Here is a 22,176-nt window from a genome sequence, read left to right as displayed (position 1 = left end):
AAAAAAAAAAAAAAAGACATGATCACACAGTAATTCTCCACAATTTCTTTCATCTCTCCCTTTTATAAAGAAGCCTAGGAGTGTACCAAATTAAGGAGTGTTTGTGAAATGAGTCCATAAATATAAATAGCTAGAGAGCATGAGGCTCTTGAGATGTCTTGCACTTCCCACAAATCACTTGTGCGCATTCTGGTTCTGATCGCTGCCATTGTTTGTGCTAAGCTCCCTCCTCCTCCCATAATCCTCCTATTTAAATGAATAGAATGTTTTGCATATGGCGAGGCTTTCTGGCATGTAAACGGTTGCCAAGTATTTTGTGGATATGACACCATGTGTGACTGCAGACAGTAGGAAAATAGAAGCTTGGATGGGCATTGTAGTTTAAGCTGAAAGGATGCAAAGCTTTCAAAAATGACCCAAAGTCACGTAGTTCTACTATTCTTTTCTCCCCTCCTTTAGGCACCAGTTTCTGAACATAATCTTTCTGGATCATTGTTTGGATCTGACAGGAGTATTTGGATTTTGGTGTATCGGAGGCTGTAGGGCTTTCATTTTAGTACTGGCTTTCCCTTTTTGCTTTGCTTTTTATCTCAGCCTGCTTTAGGGACTGTCTCGGTAGGGCTGAGAGTTCCTGTTCAAATGACACTAGAACATTTATTACTGATTGCAAATACGCCCTTAACTATCCTTTTATGTTAAGGTCCGAATACCACCATTATCAGCTCTACGCCAGCGACAGAGCATACCTGGGCCAATTTAATCGATCCCTAGTGTAACTCCTCTGACTTCAGTGGCCTTACAACATGGATAAATTTGGCCCAGAGCTGATACAGTTGTTTCATGCTGCAGCCAAATTCTCTTCTGACATATTCCCAGTGTATCAGGACAGAATGTACTTCCCAGTGCTTCTCCCTCTGAAGTCAGCCACTCCCATTAATGTAAACAAGAGCAGGACTGACTCCAGAATGTCCTGGATAAGGCAAACTGAGGGAAACCACTCTCAGACTGAGAATGCTGGTATGAGACTGAAGTTTTGCTTAACAGCAGCCATTCTGTACAAAACAATGATCAGAGCAGATTGCTAGAGTTCTCTGATGTTCAGTACGTGTACTGAAAATAATGATTGGCCTTTCAAACACTTCTACAATTGTCTGTTACAGAGGAATCCACTATTAAATGAGGCGCTGCAGAGATGTTAAACACTAGAGTTAACTCTTTCCTTTTATTTCATTCACACTGTGCTACACTTACACGGTGTAGTACCTTACTCAGTGAGTAGTTCCATTGAAATCAGTGACTAATGACAGAGTAAGGTACTACTCCATGTGAATAAGGGTGGCAGAATATGGCCTTAATTAACCAAACACACACACAAAATATATCCAATTACTCATCACAACTACATGTGGAATCTCTTTGCACTTCTTTCTTTAAAGGGCCAGCAATGCATTTTATTGAATTATTTGGACAGTATAAGAGAGGCTTCTGGCTTGTGCAATCACATACAGGCTCCTCTGACTCTGAATTCCTGCTTCCTCTTTATTTGCCTTTGCTGGCCATGTGAGTGTTAATTTTCCATGTAGACAATAGTAGCCTGCAACATGTTACCCTTTTCAACTCAGACTTTTTCCTTTTGAAATAAAAATGTCTCCTTTCATAAATCTCTTCCATAATTCAGGGTTTATTGGTGTGTCTTCACATTTTGGGAAAAAAATGCAACCGTCCTGCCAAATAATGGCTGAAAACACTTCCATGATAGTATTATTTTGGCCCATGACTGTATTAACAGTGTGCTCTCTCTATGGCTGCAGGAGGGAAGTTGTAATTTTCAAAGCTATGATTTGTTTTCTTGCCATATAGTTTACCCATTTCCTTTTACGTGGTGTTCCTGATGTCAGTACATTGTCGAAGAGGACACAGCAGTAGCTCACTGTCTTATAACAAAAGTCACACACTATTTCAAAAAAACTCAGGTGCAGTCTTTTTCTGTAAATCATGTGCTGATATTGAGTTAGTGTTTTGTGACCTAGAAAGAGTTAATGTAAGTCTTTAATCTATTCAGTCCATTTGGTGTCCAATATGCGGTGGAATATTGAGAGAAGCTTGGCTTTTATTGAACGTGGTATTTGAGGATGAAACTCTGTTCCTTCCCCCAGTTGTTGTGCTATTCCTTTCGCCATTGCAAAGGTCATTTATGCTGTAGCTCTTTACTGGTTCCATTTAGAACCAAGGGGCTGCTCTTCTCCCACTTAATAGTTAAATCCCTTGCTATACTTAACATGGCTTATAACTTCTCCCTCAGAGGCCTGAAAATAGATGGCACACGAGTGCTTAAAAATGGTTAATGTTGTAATGGGTGAATAGGGTTTAACTGTTAAATCAGGTGCTGGAATCCTACATATTTTACAGACTAAGAAAGACTGACTGATCAAGAGAAATCTCCACCCTTTTAAGTGTAGTTTTTGAAAGGCATGAAATACAAGCTGAGTATTTTCTGCAGTCAAAATTATTTGCAATTGTTTGCTATGGTCTGGCTGCTTAGAGTCTGTGGCCCATCAAGACAGTCTTAGGCATGCCAATGAGTCATCTGACAAGTCATATAAGGAGTTGGCGACACAGACTTTTCATTGGCCTATTCAGCAGAGGGAAACTAACTCTGGTTGCTATTTAAATCAGCAGCAGAGGTGTCAATATGTCTGTGACGTTATTTAAGATGCCTCAGGGAGCCAGGAGTTTATAAATGATTCTTCTGCTTACCTCTGCTAATTTTGGATTTGACGTGTTTACAAACAGAGCTTCTGTTTGTCTATGCAGCTCCCCTTCTTAAAGGGCATGTAACCCTTTCCCCCTCAGGCACATAACTAAGCCAAGTAGAGAGAAGGAAAGAAACAGCTCTGGGAATTGAAATGCAGAGATGGAGCAATCCAATTTGATGCACAAAAAGCCATGAGCAAGAGGACACACATATTGTGGTTTATAATGTTGCACCCTGACGGGAAGAGAGGAAATGAACAGCAGCCCCAATGGTCCATTTTGGAACTACTCCTATTAACACTGCCTTTGAACAACCCCTCCCCCCCCAGTTTTACTCTTAAACATGGAGGGCATGTAATTAAAGACTGTATCATAATGTATATGCATGAAGGTGCCAAATTAAGGTTACACAGGCAACCTTAATAGTGGCATTTCCTCACCTGAGTGCTTGACTTTTTAAAGATTTTTTGTGAGGCACAGAGATAAATAATGGCTCTAGCACATAGAAGATGGAACCTGAACCCCTAAATTGGGACCTAATGGAGAACTACTGGCTATCACTTGTTTTCCTTCATTAACAAACACCAGTACTAAAAACATGGCCGCCTTCTCCCCAGTGCTACACAGATGATAGAAGCAAGAAGAGAACATGAGTTGCTCTCAAATAAAAACATGTGGACTTGATTTTAAAAATTGCATGCAGTTGCTCTGATTTTTTTCATGCAAAGTAGGTACTTGTACAAAGATAAGGGTATTCATAGCCATGAGCTTGCTAATGTAATGCTATAACTTTTACAGGTGTACTTTGCTATTTCCCCCCCACATTTCGCCATATGGTCTCTTAATTCTGCCATTGCTCTCTGCTTCAGTTTTCTGATGTTCAGGTTCTTCTACATTGAATTTTTTTGGGGGTAAAGCCATCTGCTGCTGCTTTACTCTCTAACTATCCCAAAACACCTAACATCTGTTACCACCTAACATCTGGACAACCTAACATGGGAGGTTCTGTGGGGTCTGACTTTGTTAGCTGACTTCTGGTTTTCAGGCCCAGACAAGGAACCTTCCTTTAAGAACCTTGGCTCCAGAATGTGAATTTTCACTTCTCTTCTCCCTTCCTTCCCTGGCTTTCAAATACTTTTTCCTTCTAGCACCACAGTGCCTCCCTACATATCAATACACCTTGGCAGAGTCAAGCAGCAATGCTTCTGTTTCAGGACTACTTCAAAACACTGGAAGTTTTAAGGCTTGACTGAGTAGCAGAAACAGTGCTAAGGGGAAAGCCCTTCGCCTTGCAAGACTACTGACTGTAGATAAAATGTTCTGTATTTCACATCTTAAAGGAGCAAAGATGGTCACACTGAGCTGTGCTTGTGACCTTGCATGAAGAGTATGGGACCACCGATCTCGCTTGTGACTTGCCCTAGGGATTGGACTGGCTTGGCTAGAATAAGAACCATTCCAAACTTCTGCCTGCCATCTCTCAAAATGAACCTTTCATGAGATTTTGACACGGTTCACAAAACTTTCCCACTTACCTCTGCCAAAACCCAGTACCAACTTGTCATGGTTAATCCCCATCAAATCTTAAAAGAAAGGATTGTTTGTCTTTAGAGAAGGCAGCATCCTGACACCCTTTAAGCAAGGTTGCAGGTCAACACAAGCTACCAGGCCAAGTGATAATGTAGCTGGGCTTCATGCAGAATTCTGGATGCTTTTGTTTTCAATTCAGGTGACTTTGTTTGGAGTGTTGAGATTAAAGTTTTAAAGGCATGTCGCGCTTCCCTTTCTTTTCTTCCCTTCCCTCCCTGCCCACATAGGCAATCACTCTTCATTTTGTAAGCTTTTAGCAAAGCTTACAAAGAAACAACACCAATCTTAAACTGTGTGCTCCAGGGGGAGAGGCGCTTGTCAGATCTACTGCACTCTCTCAGCATTGGCCGCTGTGCAGAAAAATAGTCAAATGTCCAATGTGCAGACACCAAGGGCTGTGCGAGATAAAGCTAATGTGAAAAGTGGTGCAGTAGCTGCAGCTACTAGATGGACATCTTTTATTGACCTTGCATTTGTTTACACTCATTTCTCTCCTGAGCAGGAAATAAAAGGAAATCGCTTGGGGTCGGGAGGGCAGAAACATCAGACTCCAAAAGGCTAACTAGGTAAAAGTCATGAAGTTCTGGTTGGTCGTCTGCGTCTCAAGGCAAGTGCACCGCTTGTATTTTGAACATTATGTCCTTGACTTCATGATCCTTTAGCTAGGCCCCTCCTGCTAATGTCTGCCTTGGACTTGTTTACTACAGAGTGCCAGCAATCACTACTTTTAGGTCACTTCATACACCTCTACCCCGATATAACGCGACCCGATATAACACGAATTCAGATATAACGTGGTAAAGCAGCGCTCCGGGGGGGCAGGGCTGCAAACTCCGGCGGATCAAAGCAAGTTCGTTATAACGCAGTTTCACCTATAACGCGGTAAGATTTTTTGGCTCCCAAGGACAGTGTTATATCGGGGTAGAGGTGTAGGTTCTTAATTGGTTTCCCGGGCACCCACTGCAATGCAACCTCTCTATAAGGCATCCTAAAATGCTTGCAAGCCCTGTGTCTTTCCTCACTGTTTGGTATTCTGTCTTAGCGTGCAGGTGATAAACAGTGATCAGATGTACAGAAACACTTGTGTCACTGTGGCATTGCTGTCACAAAGGATGGGAATTTGGAAAGAAGGGATGGCACTTGCAATTCTACAGCTGCCCATCATAGTTTGGCATCTTTATTTTAGATAAACTGGCATCTAGGTAAGGAGAGTGGACCCATCCTTACACAAGAATAGGTAATCAAGCCGTCCTCTGTTAGAGGTGATGTGGGCAGGATTTTAAGATGGAAAAGTTACTAGGGAGGTCTGTTCAGAGTTTCTGTGCTTTAGTGAAAATCTGTGTAAACACTTCAGTTAAGTAGAGAGTTTTAAAAGCTTAACACAATGACAACAGTATTAAATACTGCTTGTTAATCATTTCATAAATGCTCCATTCGCCCAATGAATTTTTCACCACCAGCATCCCACAAATGACTCTTTCACTATTTCTTTCCTGTCAGTGTTTAAGAACATAAGAAAGGCCATACTGGGTCAGACCAAAGGTCCATCTAGCTCAGTATCCTGTCTTCTGACAGTGGCCAATGCCAGGTGCCCCAGAGGGAATGAACAAAACAGGGAATCATAAAGAGATCCATCCCCTGTCGCCCATTCCCAGCTTCTGGCAAACAGAGGCTTGGGACGCCATTGATGGACCTTTCCTCCAGGAACTTATCTAGCTCTTTTTTGAACCCTGTTATAGTCTCGGCCTTCACAACATCCTCTGGCAAGGAGTTCCACAGGTTGACTGTGCATTGGGTGAAAAAAATACTTCCTTTCGTTTGTTTTAAACCTGCTATTAACTTCATTTGGTGAGCCCTAGTTCTTGTGTTATGAGGAGTAAGTAACACTTCCTTATTAACTTTCTCCACACCAGTCATGATTTTATAGACATCATATCACACCTTAGTCGTCTCTTTTCCAAGCTGAAAAGTCCCAGTCTTATTAATCTCTCCTCATACGGCAGCTGTTCCATACCCTTAATCATTTTTGTTGCCCTTTTCTGAACCTTTTCCAGTTCCAATATACTTTGTTTTGAGATGGGACGACTGCATCCCAGGATTCAAGATGTGGGCGTACCACGGATTTACATAGAGGCAATATGATATTTTCTGTCATCTTATCTATCCCTTTCTTAATGATTCCCAACATTCTGTTCAGTTTTTTTGACTGCCGCTGCACATTGAGTGGATGTTTCTATTTTCAAAAATGTTTTTGCATTACAAAAATAAACTGCATATCCCACTAAATCCAGGATCTAAAACAGGCCTCCTATGAAAGTGTTCCTCTTTAATACACCCGAGACCAGTGAATGAAGTGACTTTTGGATTTTATATCCCTTTTTATAATAAGATCTCTCTGTATTAAATCACAACTGGGAAGCTTTCATTGTAAAGATTTTCACTTAAACACCAAGTTCATGTGATTCTTTCTTACAGAGAGAGCATAGTTGTATTTTGATAGTGACTAATCTAATTCATCAGCAGGGCTGGAGTATGGGTAAAAGACTTTGAGACATGTATAGAATTCAATGTTTAGATGTTCCATAGTTTGTAAGACTTTGATCCCCAGCACTAAGGACCTTCCTGGCCGCCTTCCGCCCTCCTAGCTTAGAATTTCCTTTGCAACTCACCAACCTTAAAGTCTGAGTCCATGAGCTGGGTCACTGCACAGCCATCGGAGACACTCCATCTTCCAGGCACTGAACACCTTATGTAGCCTAGGGAAATAAACCCAAGTAGCAGAGTGGTAGCAGAGAAGGCTTAGTATTCTTTAATTTAACCGGAAACTATTCATGTTAAATAGGTGAGAGATTCACTATGTACCTGTGATCATTATCTATTATCACTATCTGCTAAGGGCTGCTCTATTGTTTACTTGACTGAACTATTTAGTGAAATTAAGCTGCAATCTCCATGCTACCTATTAGTTCGTACTCTATTTGCATACAGCAGTTGCTCGTTGGTAATCAAAAATATGAATATTTAGCACAGTAAACTGTCTGCCAAGGAAGGGGCCTTTGTGAATTGCTCGGGAATAGGAATGGTGAAGTAAACTGGGGATCAAATTAAACCTTGTAGTGAATACAAGGTGGATCTTTAAAAACGGAGAGAGAATAGGACATATTTTGGCTAGGGTGTTGTGTTTACCAACTAGAGAAAACCATTCCCAATCATCTCTTTTTAAGGGAATGATCTTATGACAAAACTCACATTGACTCTAATGGCACATTTCAATTATAGCAGCAGCATCAGGACCTAATGAAAAAAGTGTGATGGATTTGTTTGGATGTGCTTTTACGGGTAGACTTCAGAAACAGTGGTAGTAAAACATTGGATATGGTGGACGGTCGCATACTTGCTTTGATCACAAAGTAATGAATACTCCCAGATCCCCATCTAAATGCAATAATGTCATGGGGAAAGGAAAGAGAAAATGGTATTAGAGAGACTTTATCTGGTTTGGAGTCTCAGATTTAGGGCCCAATCCTGCTCCAACTGAAGTCAATGAGAGTTTTATTATGGAATTCAAAGGGAAAAGGCTCAGGACCATAATCATGCCAGTTAATCTCATTTAGGGCTTTAAGAGAGTGACTGTGGAGCTCAAGGGGATTAAAGAAGTGAATTCTGATTGCTTAAACACAAGTGCATCTAAGAAGAGAATTTTGAAGTGAGACTGATCCACAGGAACTGGAAAGAAAGTGTAGCTAGAGTTGTGTGTACCCTTCTTTTATCTAAAGATTTATTTAGGGGTATATTGGAGGTAGAGAAATAGTAGCATGTCCTGCTACTGCTAACTTCTAAACAGCACAACCTATTCTTGGGCTGTACTGCTGCTGACTCACAGATTCAGAATGTGGTGTGCGTGCACAGATGTGCTGTGAGACCCTATCATGACGTACCGTCTGCCTTTAACTTGTGCAACCTTGTTATGTAGGAGATCCAACTAGATCATGGTGGGCCTTTCTAGCCTTAGTCTTATGAACCTTAAGAAGGTGGATATCCAACATCAAAAGTCCATTGTTATTGGTTCGCTTGCTGCCACCCCTAAACGTGTTCCTGTTTTGAATATGCTGATTTGCATATTCTTAGTGTGGAGGCTTCCTCTAGTTATACAGCTTTCCCTACCTCTTGCCTTTTCATGCTACTCCCACCCCCCAAAATTTGAATTTGAATTTTGCTCCAAACATGAATGTAGGGATATATGGACGTCCTAGTCTATGACACTGTTTAGGAGAGCCACTCTAGGTGTGTGGGTTTTTTTTTTTAAGAGATCTTAATCCTTATTATTTGGAGATCTGTTTTTTGCTCTGTGCATGCAGTCAAGAAGACACACATTTCGTTATGCTTCTGTGTGACTTCTTGCTCAGATAGGCAGAGGATGCTATTTAGTATGAGGTCCAAACTCCACAGATGCAATTTTGGTAACCAGACAAAAAGGCATATTTGCATCCGGCTGCAGGAGAACTTTGCATGTAAATAGCTACACATCAAGCAGAAGGTACCCTCTGCAATCTGCCACTTATGCCTAGTTGACAGCCTTAGTGGTCAGAACCATGCAAAGTGGTTCTGAAAAGGCCAACATGAGCATTGTGGTTTATTGGGCTTGGTGTTAAGTTCCCATATGTTTTGCATACAGAATGCTGTGTTTTCTCAACACTTTAATTAGCACTTTTCACATTTGCTCTCTCCATCTGAGAGTTCTCACTTGTATTTAACAGAGGGTTATGTTCACTACTGGTGTAAGCAGGTATAGTTTCTTTTAAGTATATGGAGCTGGTTGCTTATTCCAGTTTGGCCTGGAGGCCTCCTCCTGCAAACTCCAATTCCTATGATCATTCCCATTAACTGCAAAGCAATGGGTCTACTTGCATGATTGAAGACTGGTCAAATGAAAGGACTGGAGCCTGAAGTGCTCACAACCACATTGGGCCTCTTATGTTGGGTGCCTGACCTGACACTGAGGTGTAGAGCGTCCACAACTCCACTTGGAATCCAGAGGAGATGCAGGTGCTCGGTACCTTTGGAAATCGGGTCTTAGATGTCTCATTGTGGTCAGCCATAAACTGAGACCCTCAAATTCACTGGCCATTTATCAAACCTCTGGCCCTTCTGGGCCATAGAAAATGGATTCTTGCACCTTTCCTCTTACTCAGTGACCAAAGCTGGAGCAGAGAGAAATGTAGTCAAGGGGCCAGCCAGCTCAATGTTTGTTTTTCCCCTGTTACATTTCCACAGGCAGGGGTTTATAGAAGAGTGTTATGCTGACAGGCTGAAGCAAAAGCATCGTTCAGTTAGAAAACCCTGAACACCCTAAGTGTAAAAGCATGAGCGAGCTTATTGAGTCCCTGTAAAGCTGAGGCTGTCAGATCCATTCTGTTTCCAAACCCAGTGAATTGAAATTATTACAGCCAAAGTCAACAGTACAAAAGGGAAAAAAAAATAACTCCCTGGCTGAAGGGCTGGCAATTAATTTTGTGCTTAGTGTGTTTTTAAGGGGGGGAAATCAGGTTACAAATGTTAACAGGAAAGTCAGTCTTGGTTTTGTCCTAACATTTGAGCCATCATCTAAATGGGCCTGGTTCTCCTCTCATCTGCTTTGGTGTAAATCAGGAATTTGCAATGGCATTTCAGTGGTGGAAAAGAAAAGTCCAGCTCAGGGCATTTTAGTGTTGAGTTTGTCCCATCCAGTGAGCCCGTCTGGGGATAATCATTTCAGTTCTCAGGGTTTATTTTATTTTATTTTTTTGGGGGGGGGAGGTGTTGACTTTTTGCCATCCCGCTTAACGGATCCGTAGAAACTCAGCACATCAGAGGCACGGGAAACAAGCAGGCTCCTGCAGCTAGACCTGGTGAGGAAGCAATGGCTGCCTCGCAAGGAAAACAATAAATTCGAGCTGTTTTATGACCTTCTCAACCAGCCCTGCGTCTAACCGCACTGCCCGGCGGCTCTAGTACCGCTGGCCTGGCGGGATCTTGCAGATGATCCTGCCAGTGACTCTGAAACGAAACACAGGCACCCCCAGCAACAGCCCAGCGCTGCCCCCCAGCCAGGCGTAGCACGCAAAAGCGATCCGGCTGCAGCAGCCCCCCCCCCCCCGTTCTCCCATGCAATCAGCAGCGCACGTGCATCCAGATGGGGTGGGGTCGGTAATCCCCCGGGAGACACACTAGCCCCTCGCCCTAGCGCCGGGAGCTCAGCGAGGAGTGGACCATGCCAGAGCCTGCGCAACACCTGTTGGCAATTTCACCTCCTAACGTCACCCAGCCGATTGGGTTTCAGGCTGTGATTAAGGGACTGGCCTCCGCTGATTAACCCGTGCAGCGGGGCTCGGCCGCTCTCAGGGGGAGAGAATTCACCCCAGCCGCCGCCTGAGACAGACAGACAGACAGTGGGAACTAAAGTTTTCCTCGCCCCATCTCTCCACCTTTTCCCCCCCAGTGTGTTTGCTCGCGGGGCCCTGCCCCCAGCTGGCTTCTGCACCGGGGGCGCGTTGGAAAGGCGCAGAACTTGGGGAGGAGGAATTCGGTGTCACTAAAAATAGCTGCACTTAGAGAGACCCTGTGACTTCCCACGCTCCAGGGCAGGCGGCCCGCGGGCTGCCTGTCGCTGATGACCCTTGAAATTGCAACTAGCAGGCGTCTTCCCCCATCTCACTGCGCCCCGGAGGCTGGGCTCGGCTGAGGGGTCCGGACCCGACCTAGTGGAGTGGGGACGCGGATTCTCCCGTGTTGGGGGCTTGCCACGGCGAGCTCGGCTAATCGGTGGGGGATTTGACTGTTGGCTCTCCCAGACAGGGCTTCGCAACACTCTCCAGCGTAAAGGTAGGTGAAATAAACCGACCGAGCAAAACGTGAGAGCGAATCGATGCGTGTTGGCGAGCGGCGTGTAAACCGGAACAAAAGCGATCTGTTGCAATCTACTCCGCTCGCAGTGACCATGGGGGGACGCCTTCCCCTTCTTCTAAAGAGCTGCTCTGAACCGAGGCGCTGCTGTTTAATAAGTTAACCGCTTCTCTGCTCTCCACCTCCCGGGCATCGGTGGAATCAGAACTCCTGGGACCCCAGTAGCTTCGCTTCTCGCTGGTGGTTACATCTCGCAGCAGCCGATTGGTCCCAAGAGCAGAGGCAATACTGTCCCTAATTAAGCCTAGGTTGGCGGAGGCTCTACAACCCCAAGGTAAATTGGGATGGGGGAGGTTTCTGGGTGAAAGAGTTACGCGCTGGGCGCCTGACATTACGCGCTGGTGTGTAGCTTGAAAAGGGACCCACGGAGAACGTGTGCATGAAGTGGCTTGCTCAAGTGTCCAAGCAGAAGGACTTTCAGTGCGTGCGGGGGAACGAACCGTTCGAAGGCCGAACGCCTTGGGGGTCTTCTGGTGGCGGATTCTCCTTCTGCTTCCTCTGTTGGGCACTTGAAACGGTTGGTCATGAAACTGGGCACCTACAGACGTGGCCCGATTGCCAGAGGATCCCAATGCCTGTAGCCCCCATTCGGTTTCCCTGGGGATCGGGCCATTGGGCTGGGGAGCTGGGGATACATTTTAGGGATCCCAGTCTGAAGACTTTATACCTCTGCATGCCCTCTCTGTGGAGGGCTTGGGGGAAGATTTTTAAGACCCCCCGAGGAAGGCTGGCTAGTCTGGATCTAGGATCTCCACTCATCACCGTTTGCGTGTATTAAGTATTCAGACACCTAGTGCGCACAGGGCAGCGCTCTGCTGAGTTCTGCTATGGTGCGTAGCCCCCGTTTGTTGAGACCATGCCAGAAATGGCACTTGCTAGGACCATACCTAAGTGCGGGGGTTGGTTTTTTGGTTCACGTGTACGATGAAGTTAGAATGCTGCCCAGACCTCGCCAGAGCTGAGCGTTAGGTGACCGTTTCTTGCTTCAGCGAAGCTACAGGCGTATGATTTTTCGTACTGCGAATGGTGACGCGAAGCAGAGAGAGACTACAGGATGTGATTGGGTAGGAAATGCATGACACGAGACTACAGCTCCCCAGTGCTTAACTGTCTGCATCTTCAACGTGCTGCGTGGCTTAACAACAACAACAAAGACACACACACACTGAAATAGCACTATTCGAAATGAGTAGAACAGACCCACCAGGCGACCTTTTCTAATGCACTTTCTAATGCATCCGAAGAAGTGGGCTGTAGCCCACGAAAGCTTATGCTCTAATAAATTTGTTAGTCTCTAAGGTGCCACAAGGACTCCTGGTCTTTTTGCGGATACAGACTAACACGGCTGCTACTCTGAAACCTTTCCAAACCAAGACTCCCAAGATCATGGTTCTTCCTGAAACCCTGGTTTAAAAAACACAAAAGGGTCTGAAGGAGAGGAAGAACAACCCCACCAGAGGCAGACAATAGATCCTATAAACTGCGCTCCTCCTTCTAGCAAAACTCCCCTTGTTTCGCCCGAGCCAGGACTGCAGCAGGGGGCTTGGGAACGGGGTGTATTTGTCGCAAAGGTAAGAGCAGCTGGTGCTGATGAGTTAGTGGCAGGCTGAAGAACTGCGGTGCTGTTATAGCCGCGTTCAATCAACTCCCTGGGAGGAAGGGAAAGTTCAGAACCAAGGCTCTTGCGGCACGTAGGTAACCCAAACCTCTGATTTATGATTTGTCGTGAGTGCATGGACGTGTCTCTCTTTATATAGCACCCAGACGCGTAAGGCGCAAGGGGGCCAGTACTTATTGCTCCATTGGGCGCCTTCAAAACAGCCAGGCTCACAGAAGAAGGAAAACAGAGAGACCATCGCAGACTGGTAGAGGAAAACGGGCGGGACGGTGTCAGCGTGAAATAGGAGAGGGCCGGTAGATGGTCTGTCTGTGGCTTCCCACCAGCCCGCGTGCCGTGGAGCTCGTTTGATCCTTCTCAGAAATACCCGTGAGATGCAGCTAAGCGCGCGGTTGGTGCCGCGCACCCCTGCGCACTCCACGCGGCTCCCGGTCACTCCGAGAGCTGCCCCTTGAGCACACGGATCTGTGCAGAAAAACCTTCCCGCTGCTACTTGACGGGTTTGCCACCTTTCAGACTCCCCCTCCCTCCCTCCAGCGGCTGCTGCTGTTCTTTGTGCCTGCAGCAACAGGGTCCCGCTCCTGCGTGATCCGGCCCCTACTCCTCACCCTGCGCTATCGTTTCCCGGCTGCCTGGTTCGTATCCGCTGAACCGAATCGGTGTGTGCTTGGGGGGAGGAGGAGGAACTCCTCGCCTCCCGGCTGGGACCGAGCGAGGGCTCTGGGCTTTAGCTACATCCCCTTCCAAGGCAAGAGTTTGGCCCAGCCTTGTTACAACGCCCCCGGAAAAATCCCCGGAGCGCCCGGCCCTGGGGCGGGTCGCACCCTGGTCTAGCAGGCGCTGGAAGTGCCTCTCCGTCTCCAGCCCCGTATGTCTCCGAGCCCGTTCCCAGCCCGCTGTCTCTTTCCCCTTCGCCTGGGCACGTCTCGGATCGCTCGCCCGGGTCCCGCCGGGCTCGCCCGCAGCCCCAGCTCGGGCTCATCCCTGGGACCAGGCCAGGCGGCCCCAGCTGCGAGCTAAGCCGGCGGCGGGGGGTGTTGAGTTATTGCCGCACGCGGTGATCCCAGGATCGGTGCCCAGGTTTGGGAGGGGGGGGCGAGAGCCCCGCCCCCCCGGCAGCTGGCCAGGGGCTGATGCTGGCAGAGTGGGGAGTAGCTGACGCTGACTGGGGCTACGGTGAATACAGAGCAGGGGGGGCTTTGTGTGCTTTGTCTGCTGGCGTGTCCACAAAGGCCGCGCTAGCTAGCGCTGGGGCCGGGTCCCCTTCCCGCAGGTGGGGGTGGGACGGGGCAGGATGACCCCCCCCCCCCCCCCCGGTTTCTAGCAGGAGGGTCTGGGCAGCAGCCCCCACCCCTCCCGCCACCAGTGGCCTGCGGGATCCCTGGGGCGCAGGGCAGCGGGGAAGGGGCTGCGGGTCCCCTCCCTTCCCTCGGCCTTCCCCCGGCAGGCAGCGACCCCGTTCCGCAGTGTGCCCGCCCCGGGCCCGCGGCTCCCTCCTTCCTCCAGCGGGGGGATGCGGCGAGCTCACCCTGCACCCATCACCCCCCCCCCCGGCTCCTCCCCCCCTCCCCCCCCGCCACTCCGGTCTGCTCCACCTCCCCCGTCCGGTCTGCTCCTCCCCCCCGCGCCCGGAGCCGGGGAGGGGGCCGCTCGGTGCAGCCGGCACAGTGGGGCGGAGGGACGGGGGGAGACTCTGCCCAGGCGTCCCCGTCACTCACCGCACCCCGTCTCCTCTCTTGTGCAGGCGGCGCAGCGGCGGGGAGACTCCGCACCGGCCGAGGAGGAGGAAGAGGGGGGGGGGTTTTTTGTTTTTTTTTGCTTCCTCTAGGATCCCCCCCTTTGCCCCCCCCCCCGCCCCCCCTTCCCCCCTCCCCGCCGAGGTTTCTCTCTGGGTCCGGCCGGCCGGCAGCGCGAGTCTCCTGGGGGAATCTCTCCGAGCAAGCTGGGATCTATGAGCGGGAAGGTGATCAAGCCCAAAGAAGAGAAAGATGCTTCCAAGGGTAAGTCCGCCCGAGCCTGCTGCCTCGCATGACCCCGGCTTGCCCCATGCATCGTGCGTCCCTCCTGGGGACCTCTGGTGGGGGGGGGCACAACACAACACAACACCCCCCGACCTGCTCTCGATCTGCGGGGGCCCGCCCCGGGGCGGTGTGAGAGCAGCATCCCGCCGGGGGGCGCGGTGGGTGCTGCCCCTCTCGGGCCATCCAGGCTGGCGTAGCAGCGCCAAGTGTCTGGACCAGGTGTCAATAGTGTGTGTGAACGGGGAGGGGGGGGGATAATTCGCTTCTGTGCTCGCAGCCAGGGGGGGGGAGGCAAATGGGGCCCGCAGTGCTGGATGCGTCGCCCGGAGAAGTCTCTTCCCCCCCCCCCCTCCGCGTTTGGAGCCGGATCCGGGCTCGCTTGGGGAGCGATCCCCAAGGCCTCGGCCCCTCCGAGGCTAGTCTGCTCTCTGGCCCCGGGAGGGTGGGGGTGTCACAGGCTGCGAGCAGGGAGCCGAAAGCCCCTGTGCCCCCCAGGCACGGGCAGCGGGTCCCCTGTGCAATCTGCACCGGGGAGATAGAGGGGTGTGTGTGTGTGTGCGCGCGGGGAGGATGCTGGCCAGCTCCTGCCATGCAGTGGCCGGGTTTTGGTCCTGGATGTAAACTGGGTAACAATTGCCATGGAGACGGGGGAGGAGAAGGAGGAGGAGGAACCGCAAGTGGATTAGTTGGCTATACAGCTCTGTGGCATGGCAGGCTGCTGGGGAGATGCACAGCGGCAGGATAGAATGCACAGGAGGGGAGGGGGTGTGTGTGTTGGGTGGGGGTTGTTGGTAATCTGGGGGAGATGCTGCTGCTGCTTCTCCCCTCTCCTTCACAAGGTTGGTGCAGGGTTTTCATTAAGAACCCTTCCCCCACCCGCTGGCTGTGTCCGAGGGGTCAGTATACACCTTGCACTGAGTGGAACTTGGCCAACTAGATCCCAGAACAAGAACACCGTTTTGCTTGATAATAATTACACAAATCTGCTTTTTCCAATATAGAGCATATAACGTAGACAATCACAGGTGTCAGGCTTTAATGGGCTCCACAGTAAGGTTAAATGTGACTGGCAATTAGTCTGTATTAGGGCCTAATTTGGAATATTGGATGAGTACATTTGGGAAAGTAGCCTGTGTGTGCTGTATCTTTTTAATAAGGAACGTTGCTACCTATTTTCAATATATCTATCAACTGCCTTTAATATTTATTTACATGACAGAGTGGAGCCACTGGGCTCTTACAGGTGAATTATACAATGTTTTTAACCTTCCATGAAGGAAAAAACAAACAAACAGTTTCTGCCTGTTTTTTTTAAAAAGAAATAAACAAGTTTTCTGGTATGTGATTTATTTGTTTTTAGCAGTCCTAGCACATCTTGACCAAAGCCAGGTAATTCAGTTTCAAGGCTGACACCCTTTTCATGTATTCCTTTTTTTAGTTTATTGGCTTCTAAGGTCATGTTAAAAACATTGCATTGTGCAAACTTGTTTTTGCATTTAATATGCTTTTTAAACTATGTTTTGTTTCCTCTTGTTATATCGTATTGTCTTCAAAATATTGATTTAAAATATTTTGATTGAATTGCTTTTGGTGGAAAATATGAAAATCCATAATCTGGATGTGTCATAAAAAAAATTTCCAAAGAAAAAATTCTTACACTTAATGGTCTTTTCCTTTTAAAAATATACTTCACTGTAAAAGTCTGGTAACAACCATTTTTTCTTAATGGCTTGTTTACCAAAAAGGTATCAAAATAACTTAACAAGCAATACAGAATGAAAGGATCCTGCATTCTAAGGAGTTGCTTTGCATGATTTAGAACTGCATTATAATCTTAAACAAGAAGATTCTGTAATGCTTGCTCATTAGTGTAACATTTCCAAATTTTCAATGTAACGTAAGTGTTTAATGTTTTGTTCAGTCTGCAAATCATTATCTTTATTTTTACATGAACTTATTAACTTACCTTACACTTTCTGGTGCATATGTATAGTTTGTGTGGCATACTCATATTTCCCAAAACATTGAGGCAAACACATATAACTGACTGAGACTGACTTACACACACAAGTGTCCCTGAGCATGTACCATAAAGTGTATATGCCAAAACCCCAAGGAAAACTACATTGGCATGAGTCTTTTAGAACTGGCATTAGTGTCTTCTCTCTTAATCTAGTTCTAAACTTTAAATTGACTAATATATCAAAAATCATATTAGATACAACATAAGGAGATAATATTTACAGGAAGTTTGATATCTTTGTAGCAGCGTGTGGCTATGGTTGTTTTCTTTAAACTTCTGCAGTGCACCCCAATGTGGTGGTTATCAATTTCTGCATGGAAGTTCTCTTCAAAGGCTCTGGATACTGATTTCCTATTTGAATTAGTTTTTCTTCAAACCGGTTGGAGGTTTTTTGGGGTGACTGACAGTGATGGCATTCTTAACTAAACGTTTAAAACGGATACAGCCATTCTCAAAATGGGCTGGCTGTTCTGTCTGTGTATCAGAACTGTACTCTGACTGGAAACTAGAGGAAGGTTTGCCATTGTATAGAGCACCTTCCTCTAGTTTCCAGTCAGAGTACAGTTCTGATACACAGATGTGTGTACGCTCTTTATGCTTCTGGGTTGGCTAAGCAGTCCTGGAAAGGATGATGCACAGTTATATTTATGTAAATGCACATGGTTTGTTTTGGAGACATTTTCCTGCGTCCCTTGTTCTCTCAAATATATTGTGGAGTTGAAGTACCTGACGTAAACAAAGCTCTCAGGATACTATGGTTCCACGCTGAGTGACAATGGAAATTGTTTTCGGAGTGTGAATTGAATATCAGTCTTTCTCTTTATACCGTGAAACTTTGTATCAAAGAGGAAAACGCTTATTTATGCTCAAAATAAAACTCCCCTCTCCCCAGTGTTTTTCAACTGGACTTGTAAGGTCAAATTCAGCGCTAATATAAGCAGATGGAACTCCAATGAAGTCTGTGGAATTATCTCTACTTACAGCAGCTCTTAACGGGGTCCATGAAGTAGGTACTGATTACAACAGAATCATGAGAAGTTGTGCCCCTGGATGTGGAACCTGGCTAGGAAATAACAAGACATGCATAGGAAGTGTTCTCTGCTTGTGTTAAGTATTTTAGATCAAATTGTCTATTGGGTTACACCTGTGCAACCGTACTGACTCCAGTAAGGGAATATAACAGCGGGAAGAATTGTCTCTAATTTAAAAATAACTGCTCTCCTTGCATCCTCCCTGGAGAGGGAAGCAAGTATTGGCCTCAACTCTTGTTAGTGCCCCTATTTATAACTACTTAACTGTAACCCCAGGCGCAGCTGCTTTTAAAAATAGTCCGTCAGTACCAGAAGACCAGGTATTTCAGCCTAAGTAATCAATGTGGATTAACGCCATGAAGCAGGGCATATGCACCTTTAAATTGTGGAAAATGCTACAGCAGATATGAAAACATTTCAGATGCAAACATTGATTTCTTGTCTAAACATGAGTATTGGACAAGCTGCAAGATATATCCCGCCACTGATGGAGATGTAAACTCAGAGTCCAGTTGCACAGCTAGGTTTACGTCCATGCCTATACCAGTACTCTGGCTGTTTCATAAAAGAAAACATTTCATTTTCAAGAACAAAAGTGAGCACCTTGACTGCCCCCTTTGCACAAATGCAGGGCCTGAGCTTGCTTTCCTTCTGACTGCAAGTTTCCCTTTAGCTTCAGGGGGAGTCTTGGGTGCTCTAAGAATGCTGCATAAGGCGCTTAGTTCTTGCCTTAGTAGTGTGGCCATCAGAAATAGTTCCCTTTCAATTTGAGTTATGTATTCAAGGAATAGTCAAAATGTTCATCCCTAGATAAACATGTACTTAACACAGGCAAACTCTCTTGAGTCTGATTCCTGACCTGTGGGGTATTGAGAAGTGTGTGTGAGTGGGGGTGTGAGATTGTGTATGTGTGTGTGTGTGTGGGGGGGGGAGGAATAGGGGTGGCAGTGGCAAAGCAGATGACTTTTTAGGTAATTCTTTCCTGAAAGATTTTTTTGTTGTTGTTGTTGTTTGGAAATCTTGTCTGAAGGCTTCTTTTGAGTAGTCAGTCTACTCACTTGGAGAACAGTATAGCCAGCATCTCAGATGGATACCTATGAAGAGTCTTGTTCTATGTTGGGGCTTTATCAGGATCATCCATTTGGGGCTAAGGTATTTTGTTTTTCTTTGTTAAATGTTTGGTTGGGTGAGACAAGCCTTACAGTGAAGGAACAGGGCTTTAGAGTCTTCAGCGGGCTCTGGATCAGGTCCTGATTCCTGGGAGAATTTATGCTGTCTCATATTCATATACTGTAACCTAGACACCTGCAGAATTTAGTTCAATCTTTTGGATGGGATGCAGTAGACTGGTGATTCCACATACATGTCCCTGCTGAGGACACTTGGGAAAAAATCCCCCAAACCAAAGAAATGAATGATCTCCCCCCCCCATTTCCTCTCCCAATTTTAATTGTGCAGTTGCAGAACTTCACACAGCAAGATGGCCATAGTCTGTCTTCCTGCCGCCTACCTTGGCTGCAAGGTTTGATAACTTTACACAGAAGTTTCATAGCATAAGCCAGCAGAGTGACACTATATCTTCTCTGTCTGAATGCAAAATCCGGGAGTATTTTCCAAGCTGACTCAGATTGAAGCTCTGTTGAAATAGTGGCGCTCAGGGTGAAAGATTTTGGAAGGGTGGGTAGTGTTTTAGCTTGGTGACAGCAGGAAACAGAGCACATAAAAAATTCAGGTGCCTGGCAGAAAAGTCTGAACTCTGGGAAACCTGCCGCTGATTGTCTTGTTTGTGGGGGTGCTCCATAATACAGTACGATCCAATTTATGATTGGAAGGTCTAAGGAAAATTGAGACAAATAAATAAGCTGATCTCAACAGTTGTAACACTCACTGATTCATGGGACAGTTACTTATTTTAAAGACACAAGGTATAGCAGTGTAAAGAGAAGATACGCTGCTAACTTCCTGATCTGAGCCCATTGACTCAAAATATGCTGCAGATGGGAAAGTCTTGTGGGGAAAAACCTGTTGGTGCCTAGGCACTGTTGTTCTGCCAAATCTGGTAGAAAGCAAGGAGTTTCTCTTTATCGAAAGTTTCCTTGCCAATTTTGGACCTCAGAAAATAGAGCACTGGCAGACTTCACCAGTGACAACAACTTGACGCGTGAACTCAGTTTTCTGTTCTGGTAGATAGCTGCCAGTGATAGATTGGATCTAATTATGGCCCATTGCTACTACTGACTTCTGCATCAGGAGTTGTGTTTGAATAAGAACATAAGAATGGCCGTACTGGTTCAGACCAAAGGTCCATCCAGCCCAGTATCCTGTCTGCCGACAGTGGCCAATGCCAGGTGTCCCAGAGGGAGTGAAGCTAACGGGTAATGATCAAGTGATCTCTCTCCTGCCATCCATCTCCACCCTCTCACAAACAGAGGCTAGGAACACCATTCCTTACCCATCCTGGCTAATAGCTATTAATGGACTTAACCTCCATGAATTTATCTAGTTCTCTTTTAACCCCTGTTATAGTCCTAGTCTTCACAACCTCCTCAGGCAAGGAGTTCCACAAGTTGACTGTGTGCTGTGTGAAGAAGAACTTCCTTTTATATGTTTTAAACCTGCTGCCCATTTTTTTAAACCTTATCTTAATCACTTAATCGGAATTAATGGTTAAAGTTGGTTGTATTATTTTGTTTCCTGCCTATTGTAATTATAAAGGCACCTGCATCATTTCTGTTTGAGACCTCAGATATACTTGACAAGATATCTGCATTACCCACTGTGAAGTGATGGCCAAAATCTGAAGCAAGGCCCCCTTATATTTAATATTAACATCCCATGTCACAACAGATGTCCATCTCCTGGTGTTAGGTCCTCATCCATTCAAAATTCCCATTGACATCAGTAGGAGTTCTGTGTGTCTGGCTGTAGGATTGGTTCCAATTAGTGGGCTCTTGTTAACATATTCATGCTTGGAATATTTACAGCAACAATCTCTTGTTATGACTCATTATCTGTAACTGCATTTGGTTCTGCAAAAGTACAACTCTTCTAAAGACGTAATAACTCCTTCTAAATCTCAAGGTGGTATTCTCAACATCCGACCTCTATCTATACGACACTAGCAATAAAAAAAAATGGAAATCACCTTTCATATCAAAACTCTACAGTGTTCTCACACTAGTTTCAAAAATCCTTTTCTGCATTAGTTGAAGGATTCTTCATTAAGATGACAGTTGTAGACCCCAATTCTGAACTTTGGGACTTAATACTCTTTTAACTCACATATAGCTGGTATCTATGATGAGGAGCTTGCTGATTGTACAGAAGGCAGTGTAACCCTGTCATCTTTTTATAACTAGGATTAGAATGAAATTTAAAGTAATCATAAATGCCTCCCAGCAGGTTACAAAATCCTATCTTCAAAAGGAAACCCCTAAGATAAAGGAAACCAAAAGGGGAAAAAAGCCCCAAAGAGCCCTGCAAGGAGCTGCCAAAAGGGATGAATTCTAGTGTCCCATGCAGATCCAGAAGAAAGGCAAAAGCTGTGTCTCAGACCCCAGGCATGTGTATGTTCTCCTGAATGCCATCCCCAGTTCTCTGAAGACTTATCTTTACGTGGTGTTTGTGTAGCTGGTGCTGTGATTTTTCTACAGAAGCACTGATATTACCACTGTGCTTTGGGAATTTTATACAGCCGTGTAGTGGTGGGTCAAATGCATGTTAATTTCCCACACTTTTTCTACTACAGAACATGTAAGAAGCAGAGGTATTTTCAGTGCATTCTGGCTTTCCTTCCTTTGGGGAAAAGCTTGGCAAAACTTACTGGTCAGTCCCTCCCTGCAAGCAGTGAACTTACAGAACCTTAGATTTCTGTAAAGTGTTTTATTAGTATTATCGTCCTGTGTACAGTGTCTTAGATTTACATGAGAGACAAGGTAGGTAAGGTAATATCTTTTACTGGACCAACTTCTGTTAGTGAAAGAGACAAGATTCAGGTCAGACCTGAAGAAGAGCTCAGTGTAAGTTCAAAAGCTTGTCTCTTTCACCCCATAGAAGTTGGTCTGATTTAAAGAAATTACTTCACCCATGTTGTCTCTTTTAATATCGTGGGACCAACACAACTGCAACAATGGAAGAGCTTAAATTTACATGGCATATTATAAACATTATATTAATACCCATTTCCCACTTCAAAGA

The 22,176-nt window shown here is 46.0% G+C and overlaps 1 protein-coding gene across 1 annotated transcript in view; it reads left to right on the top strand.

Moving 5' to 3' along the window:
• The first annotated feature begins 14,798 nt into the window (after window positions 1-14,798).
• FGF13 (fibroblast growth factor 13) overlaps window positions 14,799-22,176 on the top strand; it is a 251,407-nt gene continuing 244,029 nt past the window's right edge. The window contains exon 1 of the mRNA XM_029911872.1: window positions 14,799-14,904. Within this exon, the coding sequence (XP_029767732.1) occupies window positions 14,856-14,904 (49 nt within the window). The 5' untranslated portion in view covers window positions 14,799-14,855. The remainder of the gene's footprint in view (window positions 14,905-22,176) is intronic.

The sequence above is a fragment of the Terrapene carolina genome, unplaced genomic scaffold (genome assembly GCF_002925995.2).
Source record: "Terrapene carolina triunguis isolate 2854851 unplaced genomic scaffold, T_m_triunguis-2.0 Scaffold131, whole genome shotgun sequence".
Taxonomy (NCBI): domain Eukaryota; kingdom Metazoa; phylum Chordata; order Testudines; family Emydidae; genus Terrapene; species Terrapene triunguis.
This window is presented reverse-complemented; position numbering and strand designations above follow the sequence as displayed.